The sequence below is a fragment of the Hippocampus bargibanti genome, linkage group LG04 (genome assembly GCF_051943395.1).
Source record: "Hippocampus bargibanti isolate YZ-2025 linkage group LG04, ASM5194339v1, whole genome shotgun sequence".
In the NCBI taxonomy this organism is placed as follows: domain Eukaryota; kingdom Metazoa; phylum Chordata; class Actinopteri; order Syngnathiformes; family Syngnathidae; genus Hippocampus; species Hippocampus bargibanti.
In genome coordinates, this window is record NC_142737.1 from 14,167,325 (window position 1) to 14,180,884 (window position 13,560).

General features: G+C 40.0%; 1 protein-coding gene across 1 annotated transcript; it reads left to right on the forward strand.

Moving 5' to 3' along the window:
* The first annotated feature begins 513 nt into the window (after positions 1-513).
* Positions 514-11,041, forward strand: ndc80 (NDC80 kinetochore complex component). Its single transcript, XM_088995478.1, has 17 exons — positions 514-538; positions 798-905; positions 1,573-1,656; positions 2,015-2,141; positions 2,481-2,647; positions 3,805-3,907; positions 4,111-4,200; positions 4,339-4,432; positions 5,422-5,522; positions 5,676-5,820; positions 7,285-7,490; positions 7,639-7,785; positions 7,866-7,955; positions 8,633-8,725; positions 8,811-8,941; positions 10,611-10,713; positions 10,811-11,041. The coding sequence occupies exons 1-17, from the start codon at positions 531-533 to the stop codon at positions 10,946-10,948; spliced, it is 1,935 nt and encodes a 644-aa protein (XP_088851604.1). The 5' UTR covers positions 514-530; the 3' UTR covers positions 10,949-11,041.
* The last annotated feature ends 2,519 nt before the right edge of the window (positions 11,042-13,560 follow it).

The window sequence follows — 13,560 nt, forward strand, 5'->3', positions numbered from 1 at the left end:
GCTGGAACAAATAAGAAGAAAAAAAGTATCACGTTCATACGGAATTAGAGTAGGACTTTTTCCACGATTACGTTAAAAAAACAATTATTCTGTATTGCAAGAACCCTCAACATATTTCTCTATATATTTATCAATAAATATGAGAGGAAGATCATTCATTTTGAAATTATATGCTATAAAGACAGTATTCAATAGTACTTTTGTCACGGTTCTGAACACCTTTCCTTCCCTAAAAATGAAATTAACGACAGTACATTTAAACGTAGCTACACTTATCGAAGTACAAGCTGAAAACAATTTTAATATTAAATCAACATACTTCTCTCCAACTTCATGCATCCTGTAAGTGTATGCAATCAGTTTCAAATACCGTTTTTAATTACGTTTCGCCGCGTTTATTTTCTTTTTGAACCAATTGACTTGCCTTACTGCGAAGATGTCACGTGGCAGCCATTTTGAATTGTGTTGGCGGGTTTTGCGATTTTATTTTTCAGTGTGATTATTTTGCCCCTTGTTCAAAAAGGATACAAATGGAACGGTATGTATCGGATCTAACCACCAACTCTTTTTAAATTTGATCATTGAATGGTGTTTTGACCAAGAGGGCTGAGCAAAATTAACATAATAACGATGTCAGTGCGAATCAATGTACGTATGTAGTATACATCAAATACAGTTTGAACCACAAATAGATCAAACTGAGTTTAACGTGCTGTTTCTGTTTGCGTCTAGTATTCATCATGTAACACATTGAACATGTTCTTTTATTTGTACGTATATGTGACTTTTGTGGCCAGAGGAAGAATGAGCAGAGCCAACAGCAGAGCCGCAAGCAGGCTGTCTGAGCTGCCCATGCGAGTGCATGATTCCAACAGGATGAGCACTGCGTACACAACACCCCGCAGGTTGGTTCATTGTTGTTAAAAACTGCATGAGCAAACGGGCGTTAAAATAAAACCTCGTGTTATTTTCTTCTCAAAAATTATCATCAGAATGTATTGTCATTGCAAAATGAGAATAACACATTTTACATTTTAGTTTAATATAATCACATTTTTTTGTTTTATAAAATCCCATACTGTTCTCAAAAAGCAACTGCATTCTATTGTCATTAGTAAAGACACGTCTTCTTTTTTTGCTTTATTTTTACATTTGTAAACAAGATCTCCCTCGTATTACCTTGCATCAACTTCCCCCACATTCATTGCAAATCATGTCAAAATGTGTTGTATTCAAAACATAAGTACAAACACAATCCATCCCAAATTATTTACAGTCATTAAATATAAAATCTTCACTATTTTCGTCTCAACCTCGGTTATCACGTTCGACTGCTAATTTTTCCATTTGTGATTTTTTTTTTTTCTGTTGTTGAAACGTGAGACTTTAAGTCAGCTATTTGATTACCATGAACACTGTCAAAGAAAATGTCACGGTTTACAATCCTCTTTTGTTGTTAAATTTGTTTGTCTTGGCCACCACAAACATTGTTATTTTGCTCAGAATGTTGTCCTGGCAGCTATTTTTTTAAGTTTAGAAATCACATTTAAATTGCTTTGTTTTAATTGACAGTGAAAAGCCTTCAATGGGAAAGCTCAGCATATCCAAACCACTGTCACAGACATCTGACCGGCAGAAAAGCTTCTTCGGTCAACGGTATGTGAACAATAACACTGCTATAAACCATGTTTTTCCACTATGTATAATGGAATGAATATTCTTGCAGGTATGTGTATATATATATATATATATACACACACACACACAGTAGAGTCTCGTTATATCGATATTCAAGGGAGTCCGAAAAAATATCGATATAACCGGGACTATCGATATATCCGACCCTGTTTGCATGTAATTTTCTCCGTGCGTGCATAGAAATAGTATCGATATAACCGGGACTATCGATATATCCGATATCGATATAACGAGACTTTACTGTATATATTGACTTTTGGGACATTCTGTGTACAGTATTGTACAGGTAGTATTTTTTTGTTGTTGTTGAGTGCAGCACAAGTGGAGCGAGTATGCCACGAAGCAGCTCCATTTATGGCTTTGGGGGACCAGAGAAACTCAAAGATACACGGCCTCTGCACGACAAAGCCTTTGTTCAGCAGTGCATCAGACAGCTGCATGAGGTTGGTTTCGCTGCATCAATATTTTAATTCTTGATCTTTGGGATAGTTTGACAAATGAATGTCACAAAAATGTTAAGACCCCTGGGCAATATTTGGATCCAGTATCCTCTAGTTTAGTGGAACCTCCCAAATTTAATGGCAAGACACGAACATGAAGTTCTTAACCCTGCGTTCAATTGTTAGATTTTGGTGTTGTAATGTAGATCTCCTACTGCTCATTATCCATGTTCCTGCACAGTCTGTGGTTGAGACACACCCACTAAAATCAGAACTCTTTTTTTATGCAAAGCTAAAACTTTGGATCACTTACATAATTAATTCTTTTTTGTTTTGATTTAGTTCTTGACAGAGCACGGATACAATGTGGCAGCCAAGACGCTTCAGTCACCATCCACCAAGGAGTTTGTCAAGCTCTTTGAGTTCATCTATCGTCAACTGGATCCCACTTTTGAAATGCCCAGCTCCAAAGTGGAGGAGGAAGTTCCAGCTCTCCTTAAGTCGCTCAGGTGACAAAATATCCTGTTTGCTTTAAATTACTTTCTCTGTTATATAAATTGCATGGGAGTATATGGAAAAGATATTCCCCTCAGAACAACATATCCCATAGTGCTCGTACTCATTAGACAAAGAAGGGCAGCTTTATATGCTGCACATTACGAATAGCACATTTTATGTACATTTAAGGTAACTCAGTACTTCAGACAAGCAACCACACAAATAATTTACAAAAATGATAGGTAACAACCTTCAGAAGTAAACGAAAACAAATTACATTGCCCACATTACTGAACAAAGTCCTTCAAGTGTAGTCTGCCTAACCCACCTGTCTTGGAGGGGATGTGGCGTCACACGTGCGCACCGCAGCACTGACCTTTGAAGTGCGGCTTTCAAAGTCTTTCAAGTCTGCACTTTTGATGTCTTTCAAGTGCGACAGCCTGACGCATTTCCCACGCATGCAAATGCGTATATAAGTAGCCTTCGCAGGGACAGACTCAGACAGAATCACACGGATTCATAGAGACTCGCAGAGACCTGCACAGGCACGGCCCGCATTATGATTAAAGAGAACCACCAAACTCTTTAGGGACACCCTGACACCCAGCCAATTGCACATCACACATAGACAAACAACCATCCACACTCACACCTAGAGGCAATTTAGAGTGTTCTATAAACTGTCATGCATGGTTTTGAAATATGGGAGTAGATACAATACACCCTAATTTATATAGCGCTTTTACAACAGCTGCAGCTATAACAAAGTGCTTCACATAAGAGTCAACATTAAGCAAAATAATAAACACAACTAGAACATAAACATGGACAGTTGTGCAATCTTAACGACTTTCCCCATGTACTCTATGATGTTTGAGTACAAGACAAACACTTTATTACACGAAGCAGTTCTAGATAAAAGAGGAGAGGATCAAAGCCTCCTTTCACCTGTGGATCAGAGATGTCATAGTGGAATGTGCACATCTGCTACAGGCGAAGTTTTCAAAGCAAACACGGAGCTGTAGTATCCATTGACAAAACGAGATTGCCACTGTCCAACATAAATCCGCTTCAATTCCAAGCCGCGACAGTTCCACATACGCATCGGCGCTCTGCGCTGACGCTCCTTTCTTCTCATCGCGGGCTCCTCTCACTATTTGTCTTTCAGATATCCGTTTGTTCTGTCCAAGAGCTCCATGTATTCAGTGGGAGCCCCCCACACATGGCCTCAGGCATTGGGTGCCCTTGTGTGGTTAATTGACAATGTCAAGGTGAGCAGTTACATTTAAAAAAGTACAACAAAATAAATGTTGCTTGAGTCATTCAAAATTGAAATTTGAGATGGCCCGCTTCTGTCAAAGTCAGCTTTATTGTCAAATATGCTAATATGCATGACATACAGCACAGATGAAATTACTGTCCTCTCGGACCCAGCATGCGAGGCACTTATAATGACTTTCTGTCATGTCGCCAGGTGCACATGAACCTGAACCAGCAGGATCTGCTCTTCAGCAACTTCTGCGAAGGAAGCGACAACATTGATGACAACGCAGATTACAATAGGGTACTTTGATTTACATTGACAATGTTTTCATTGTGATTGTGGATGAGTTGGAATCGGGACGTGAACTAACAAACTTCCTGATAACATCTGTACTGCGTGGGTGTGCTTATTTCATTCAAAACATTCTTCCGTCTGCAGCTTTTTCTGGACTACACAGCAACCACATACACCAAATTCATGCAGGGCGAGGACACCTATGAGGAGGACGACGAGGCCTTCATCTCTGAATTGAGTAAGCTGCATTTGAAGCAGTTAAAGGACAACCGACACGTTGTGTCCATAATTTATAAAATCAAATCAAATGACTTCTACTGAGCGCATTTTACAAATATTCCACTGCTATATTTTACGTTTTAAGACTGAATATTCAGGAAGTCTTGTTTTCAAGTTGATGACGATCCCCTACGTGACGTCATTGGGGGAACGCCCGTGACCGAAAAAGCGACACACAATGCATTTTGGGTACTTTGTTTGGTCTGAAAACATCGCGTTGATCCGTGTTGATGGCGAAATTAGAAGGAAAACTACATAAATAACGCAATGGTGAATCGTTGTGTGTCGCAGCCAATTGCGGTAACACACATCGAATGTGTCAGTTCACAAATTCCCAGCGGACAAATCAGCCATTTCCAACGGAGCTTGTGCGCCATCTTGGTCATTTTCTGGGAGCTACATTGGAGTCCAGACGGCTCGAATTGATACGGAAGGACTTCTTTCGTCGATTGCAAACATTTATGCTTTCCTCTTCAGAACTATTTGAATCATATTCATAACTGGATGAGTAACAAGAAAGCATCTTCTCCCAATTTGAACTCTTTGAAGCCATTGTTTTGATTCTGGAGCAAGGCAGTGTGTGACCAATAGTGACGTCACGAACAAGGGGGCGGGACTTTCTGAATCTGCCCACTTCCGAGCTCATTTTGTGGCAGTTTTGGGACACTTTCAGTCCTTTTTATTGGTGTTTTGCATTTGACTAAAAATATCAGCCTGCACGTTTTGGATATTTTAGATGCTATAAAACGTTCTGATGTCAGTTATGGAATAAAACATGGTGTCGGTTGTCTTTTAAATTTGAGAAATAGGATGGCATAACGATCAGATTTTATTGCCTGTGTTGTTGCGTCGCTCATTAATTTTTTTGTGTTGTGATACTGTACTGCTTTTTGTGTTTGTCCATACAAATGTGCATTTATTTAAGTGTGTTTGTGCATGATTTCACAGAGAAGATGTGGCGTTATGATGAAGAGCTGCTGGTTGCCATGGAGCAGAAGCACAAGATGCTGATGGAAGAAGTTGAACGACTGGAGAAAGAAAACCAAATGGTTCTTTTTATCATGATGAATTTGATTGTGACTGTGTGAAACCGAAATTTCCTGCAGAGCATCCAATCAAATGTGTAATTGTGGGCAATGGTGACACAAATCACATTTGCTGTTTATTTTATGACCAGCAAACGTATCCTTATTCCCTGATAGGACCGTCTCCAGGTCAAGAGAACAGAAATGATGAAACTGCAGTCAGACCTCCAGAAACTGCGTGACTATTGTGCCAAAGTGGAAGCCTTCCAAGCAAATCAGGAGAAAAAGTACTCCGAGCTGGATGAGGAGCTGAATTGCGCTGGTAAAAGAAAACACTTGTTTTGGTTACTTACCATCTTCCCTCATATAGTGGCCCATGGAGCATAACAGCCTTCTATGAGGCATGCAGCACTTTTTTTTCGACAAATGGATTTAATGAGGGTGCAGGGAGGTGCAATATCAGTGCAGTTGACCTGTGTTATTCCTGTGTCTTTTATTTACAATACATATTGATTTACATTGCGCTTTAACAACGACTAAAGCTGTAACAAAGTGCTTAAATCATTCACTGCCATTCCCGAATTTATTCGGGAATTGAAAATATAACGTAGAGCGCCATTGTCGATTTTGTCCGTGCTTTGGTTTTTCTTGCTGGGGGTGCCGATAAAGCGCTCAGATCTCTGGCAATGTTTTTTCACTTCTACGAGGGGGCAGCATTTTCCCTTTTTCCATGTTAGTGCTTTGTTACAGCTTCAGATGTTGTTAAAACACTATATAAATCAATATGTGTGTATTGTATTGTATTTTGGACAGCCACCTTTATTTCAAACTCCTATAACTCCAGACCCATATCATTTAGGAATTAACATTTTTTTTACTGATGAAAGAACAGAGTCTAAGATGTTTTATGCTAATTTATTCAGGAATTGAAAAGCATGACGTGGAGCGGCATTCCCGAATTTGTTCGGGTTTTGGCTTTTCTTGCGGGGGGTGCTGATAAAGCGCTGGTCAGACGTCGTGCAATGTTTTCCACTCCCACAAGGGGCAGCAATAAGCCTTTTGTACCGCTCCCCCCGTTTCGAGCTAAAATAATTCCAAACCCATATAATTACGGAATGAACTCTTTTTTTCTGATGAAAGAAGAGTCTCGGTTTCTTATGCTGCATTGAATGTTTATGTAGTCCTAAAACTCAATATTCTGTGGGTCCTGGAATTGTGTGAAAATGACAAAAACATTGGCACCGGAATGACACATTTTTGCATGACTGGCAGTGAATGAGTTATCATATACAGGAAATAAAGCAGTCCCAAAGATACAATAAATATTGATTTATATAATGCCTTAACAGCTGAAACTACAACAAAGCGCTTAACATGAACAGGTATCATATACAGTCACAAAGTCAGTAGAAAGCACCAGGGAGTAAAACTAATATCAAGACGGAATCATGCTGAGTCAAAATTTTAATTCCAATTATTGCATGACAATACACATTTTTTATTAAATAAAACCAAAGATGCAACATTTATTCGGACGCCAATGTTTTAAATGTAAAAAAAATCAGCACTGTACATTTTGTTCAAAAGCAAAGTTATTGTCAGCAAAATTGTCAAATGGAAAATGAATCACATGAAATTGTGACTTTGAAATGCGAACATTATACGGACGGAAACATAAACGCTGTACATTGAAAAGAGCTTCCACTCTATGCATCGAAGTGCTTTTACCCATTTGAATAAATGAACATTTTATTGAACTCTTCTCATTTTGTTTTCTTGTCTGCAGCCAGCACTCAAGAGTCTCTGAAACTCGAGCAAAGCGAGCTGCAAAATGTCCTGCGGAACCAAAAGTACAAGCCCTCCGACGTACAACGGATCAAACAGGAGCAGCGGGAGCTTCAGCAAGCCATCAACAGTCACACCCAGTCTCGGGAACATGCCCAGCAGTGCAAGTGGGGCGAAGAGATTGCGCTGGCCAAAGTCAAAGAGAAGGTATTTCCACCCAAAGATGACAAACTTTAATTGTCGCCGAAATGATCTCATTTCAAAGACTCAAAGGGAGGTAGGATGCTTTACAAGTAGATGTCTGATGGAATTATATCGCTTTTATTGTGGCTGTCCTTTCCAATAAACAATCCAGGCTGAGCTGAAGCTTGGCGAGTACCACAAACTGGCTCGCAAACTAAAGCTGATACCGATATCTGCGGAGAATGCCTGCGGCCATGACTTTGAACTCAGGCCCTTTGAATCTGGACCTTCCAACATTCATCTCAACTCACAGACGCAGGTACTCGGTGGAAATCTCCTCATGTGATATTCTTGTCTCGATTCCTTTTGCTATCAACTGCTTTTTATGTCGCGTGATAGACTCATTTGAGAAAGCTGACCAACGACGTGGAGGAGGATCGCTGTCGACTGGCCAACAGCAAGTTCAGCCTGGAGGACTCTTGTGAACAGGTGATGAAAATTGTGTACTGGTTTTGTTTTTTTCCTCGCGGGGGCTGTCGATAATGCGCTGGTCAGACCTCTGGCAATGTTTTTCCCTTCCACAGGGAGGCAGTGTTTCCTTTTTTTCCATGTTAGCACTTTGTTGCATCTTCAGCTGTTGTTAAAGCGCTATGTAGTATAAACCAATATGTATGTATTGCATTGGATTTTGGACAGCTGCCCTCATTTCAAGCTCATATAACTCCAGACCCACATAATTTAGGAATTAACTCTTTTTTTCTGATGACACAAGAGTTACCTATGCTGTATTGAATGTTTCTGTAATCCTAAAACTCAATATTCTGTGGGTCTTGGAATTTGAGTGACAATGACCAAAACCCTGGCACTGGAGTGGACACATTTTTGCACATCGTCTGGCAGTGAATGAGTTAAGAAACGGACCTGGTTGGTGAAAAAGACATTGTGCGTGCTCACGTGAAGGCGTCATAATTGGTACACATTAACTGTAATAGCAGCAGAGGAAATTAATCAAATTAAAGATGTATGTTGAATAAAACTCCTTTGTTTGTAACGGAGGTGGACAGCGATATGGTGTGACCAAAAAATTACAATTTATGGATGGAAAGGTGGTTGCGGGGTTGAGCTGGAACAGATTTGAATGACAAACTACGCCGTTCCTCCCCTAGGTCAACTCCAACATCTTCGACAAGGAAAACGACCTGAAGCAGCTGAGAGAGCAGATCCGCAAGGTGGATGATCGCTGGGATGCCAGCCGGAAGGTATAAATTACATTTGCCATCCGGAACTGACAGAAACGCCACTTACCCATCTCATCTATTCGGTGCCCTCCTTCTGTGTGTGTAGGAGGTGGAGAGAGAGGACAAAGAGTGGGCAAGAGAGGTGGAAATGGTGGAGAGCAATCACAATCTTCTTGAGGAGAAGATCAACTGGGGTTATGAGGAAGCCATGCAGGAGAATAAGGCACTGAAGCAACAGTGAGTAGCTCGCGGGTTGGACACTTAATTGGGTACACGAGTGACATCCATTGTAGGGATGCATCTGGGCCGCGCCCTTGCGCCATTTACGCATTTTGACAACACCTGGAGCTACTTTGTAATTCCACTGCGCCAGCACCGGCGCACTTGTATTACGATTGGCGCATATTGCTACATGATCTGCGCCACATTTGACATACTTCTGTTAAAATAGCTCAAGAAACAAATGTAATTAAACAGCGAAAAGTGTTTGTTTTCCATCAGAGGTATTAGCTTTCGTCGTCTGCCATCTTGCCTTACCGATATCGAGCCAAAATCACCGTGCATTTTTTTCAGTGCATTCCAAAGTCGTGGTCGAGGATATCTCTGGCTTTTCTGTGATCTGCCAGAAACTGCAGAAAGAGATAATTGAATAATAATAATAATCCATTTCATTTCTAAGCGCCTTTCAGAACTCTCAAGGTCACTTTACAGTCACTGGATCAGTTTTTCTGTGGGTGAGCAGCGGCAGCCACATGCGCCAGCGTTCACTCAACCTGGAATAACTCAAATAAATAAAAAGCTAGCTATTAGACTGCTAACAGATAGCCAGCTAGCTAGCTAACCAGCCAGCTAACCAGCTAGCTAATAGATAGCTAGCTAGCTGGATAGATAGCGTCATTGCGGATGGCGCCTTTGTTGTTGACCTCACCGTCGTCACTGGAGGTGGCTTCCGTGTTGTCATAGCAACCTTCCTCCTTTTCCATCTCCATGGAGGATAGCTCCTCCATTTTCACTTCCATGGGTGGCGAAAAGGGGGCCAGCCTTCAGTCTCTCTTGACTCTGTCGGCAAAGAGCAGCGCTTTGGGCAAGTTTCCCGCCAGAGAAGCCACGCCCCCATCGGCGTTCATTTAGCCATGGTGCAATGCATCATTTACACCGAACATGGGGGATGGTTGCAATATGGAGAAAAACAGGAGTAAAACTGTAAAAGACATTAAAAACGGGCAGCAAACAAGCATATTCTTGTTTTTTAAGAAACAATCCAATGTCTGCAGAGGGTCGTGACAATTAGCAGATAATGGGAATGATTTCAGAGCTGTTGCAGCACATTGGAAATCTTGAAAGCAAAGACATTTAAGGAGACACTTAAACATTGTGCTAAGTGTGTTTTCTTTGTCTTTTCTGTAATACCGTAGAATATCAAAATAGCACAGGATTGATTGTGTAGTCCCTAAAGAAAATTGGAAGTGTTTATTTTATATATGAATACATTCTTTGAGTTGAATTAAAATTGTTGAAATATTAGGAAACATAGATTTTACTCAAATATGTTGTTTTTTCATTTTCAATTTAGAAATATGCTCCAATGAATGTATTTTGGTTTAGTTTTGTATACTTGGGCAATGTAGTTAAATCGGGCCTATTAACTTTAGAATGTGGCCCCCTTTAAGACACAAGGGGGCCAACTGCAAAAGCCGTGGCAATTAATCACTCCTCATTTTTGAACAGCATAAGAGAGGTAATGTATGTTAAAGGGAACCCCTGGATATGTGCGCCACCTCATGGTAGTTAGGGTGGGGGGGGGGGGGTAATAGAAGAGACCCAAGTTGTATGTTTGTATACCAAACATTAAAAAGTCAATTTTCAGGAATGTCCCCCTTAAAATGTTACCATTTGTGTCATTGAGGTACCATCTGGTTCTGCTGGAAACCACAGAAGAAAGACGAACGATATGCAACAACCTCACGAGTGTATTCACCACAGCAACAGATCACTTGTCATCCACAGAGGTAACTCTCGTACTCTTGTCGACATTTCTCCTTTCAGCGCGCATGGAAGTGGAGGCAATAGTCATAAGTTCTGGTTCACATTGCTGCTGTGCCACAGAATTGTCTGAAGGACCTTCTCAGCCACAGGCAGCACTGCTGCTCGAAGGCCTTGGAGGACGATGAGAAGGCCGTGCAGGAGCTTAAGAAGATGGTAGAGGACTTCAAGTTGAAGGTGCAAAAATCCCTTGAAGATTAAACATATTCATCATTTTTATTATTGTTTGTTTAAACTAATACTTTCTTGTGTTCTGTTAACATGTGTTTAATAAAAATTTATTTGAAATAAAAACTTAGCCCTCAGAGTTGCTCAAACCCAAACACGTTTTCCCATGATGTACATTTGAACGCCTAAAAAAGAGTAGCCCTGAAATAAATGTCATTCAATCTCAACTCACTGGTGTTTTGTTTTGTTTTTTTGCCATGAGACTAAACTGAAGGCAGCAACCAAAAAAAGGGGGGGGGGCCATCGGAAAGGCTTATGTGATATTCGCATTACATATCTCATCTCAACCCTATTGAGTATTATTATTTTTTTGGGGTGCAGTCAAAACTGCACTTTGGTTAAACCAGGTGGCGCTTTGTGCCACTGATAGCATGTAATGCAGTCTGCAGATGACCCAAAAAAACAGCAATTTTGTCATCCTTTTTCAATGGCATTGCCATTTCATCCACTTATAGTTTCTATCCTCGTGGTGATACTAATCACATGCTAAGATTAAACTTTTCACTGCATTCAAACCCGCAACACAATGGCGGTCTCATTAAAAACACAAGCACACCTAAGAAAGACGATTCTCAACTTCTTTGGTTCACATCCAGCAAGTATGTGACTGAACCGCAGCGCAGCGGCCAGCAGGAGTCTCCCTTGTTTTGTGAAACAACATCCGTTTACTACAGAGGTGTCAGTCATTTTATGCCACGGGCCACATTGTAGTTCCGGGTTCCTCTCGAGGGCTCTTATGAATTTGAGGAAGCCATTAGAATGTTTCATCTACTCCACATTTTACATACAGAACACACAATAAATTAATGAATGACCAGTTTTCAAATCTGAAGTCAAGAATAATGTCTTATTGTGATTGACATATGACAATTTGAAAATTTTGGTTCAGACTTTAGCAAGCATCATCTTGATTTGCTTTCGCGGGCTGAATAAAATGATGTGATTTGCCCCCCCCCCCCCCCCCCCCCCCCCCGGCGTTGACTTTGACACGTGGTTTTGTAGTTCACAAGGACTTAATAATACCAATTTTCAAATCATTTTGAATACCAATTAATTTTATGTCAAAGTATTTTAGATCTTAAAAGAAGAAAAAAAATAAAACTAAAAAACAATCTGAAAATGTTTCAGAAAATTGATGAAACGATAAAAAAAAGTCCTTTTAGCCATAAATGTCTCATGATATGTTCCTTATCAGGAACTAACATTTGTGTTCTGAAGATTCTTGAAAACCAAAATGAAATGAAAATATTTTACATTCGTAACAACATGCAGTCTAATAAATATTTATGTCTTTTTATTGCGATGCAAAATGTTTTGTATTTATGCCACGCTCCTTGACAACAAATATGTTTAAAAGCTGTTTTTGTTAAGACGTCAACAGTTGCAATTTTGTGCCATTAGGAAGTGCAAGTATACCTAACATTAGAAGCTTTCAATTAGTTTGGGTTGACGTTTTTAAAGGTTACACTTTTTATTTCTGTGTGGCTATTGTTTCCATGATGATGTCACAGCGGCTGCCTGCGTTACGATGTTTGCAGTTTTTGGAGAGCAGACAAATTATTATATATTGTTATGTACTTATTAACTCATTCACTGCCATTCACAAATGTATTCAGGAATTGAAAATACGACGTAGAGCACCATTCCCGAATTTGTCTGGGTTTTGTTTTTTCTTGTTTGGGTGCCAATAAAGCGCTGGCCATGGGCTCTCGCAATGTTTTTTTCCTTTCCACAAGGGGGCAGCATTTCTCTTTTTTCCATGTTAGCCCTTTGTTCCAGCTTCAGCTGTTGTTAAAGCGCGATATAAACCAATATGTATGTATTGCATTGTATTTTGGACCGCCGCCCTCATGTCAAGATCATGTAACTCCACACCCATATAATTTAGGAATTAACTGTTATTTTTCTAATGAAAGAAGAGAGTAAGATTTCTTACGCTGTATTGAATGTTTATGTAGTCCTAAAACTCAATATTCTGTGGGTCCTGGAATTCGAGTGACAATAACAAAAACCCTGGTACTGGCCTGGACACATTTGTATAAATGAAATGTATTATTATTATTATTATTATTATTGCACATGTCTGGCAATGAATGAGTTAAGTGGTTTGTGTTTTCTCAGTGTGGGAGATCGAGCCAGATGTAAAAAAAACAAACTGTTGTGTTGGTGTGTGCGTGTGCGCATGTGTGTGTGTTGATGTGTATGTGTGTGTGTATATTTGTATTACTAGTCTTGCGAGATTATACCATACGTAGTGAGGACATTTTTGACAAGTGAAGACCTTTTGGCCGGTCCTCACAAGTTTTTTTCATTCTAAAGGCTTCTATCGGGTCTATATATGCATCTGTTAAAGTTTCAGAGAGGTCCTCACAAATTCACACAAAATGATTTTTTTTGTGAATTTTCATTTCACTTGGATATACACAGTTTTTACTCACTGTATGTGTTTGTGTGTGTGTGTGTGTGTGTGTGTGTGTGTGTGTGTGTGTGTGTGTGTGTGTGTGTGTGTGCGCGTGTGTGTGTTTATGTGGTTGATGACAAGAAAAAGTTCATACCACAAAAGTAAAACGATATTTTAACTCAAT

Coding starts and splice junctions, on each gene's coding strand:
- ndc80 (XM_088995478.1), top strand. Junction 5,821..7,284: donor TGAGGAGCTGAATTGCGCTG/GTAAAAGAAAAC, acceptor TCTTGTCTGCAG/CCAGCACTCAAGAGTCTCTG. Junction 7,491..7,638: donor TGGCCAAAGTCAAAGAGAAG/GTATTTCCACCC, acceptor TAAACAATCCAG/GCTGAGCTGAAGCTTGGCGA.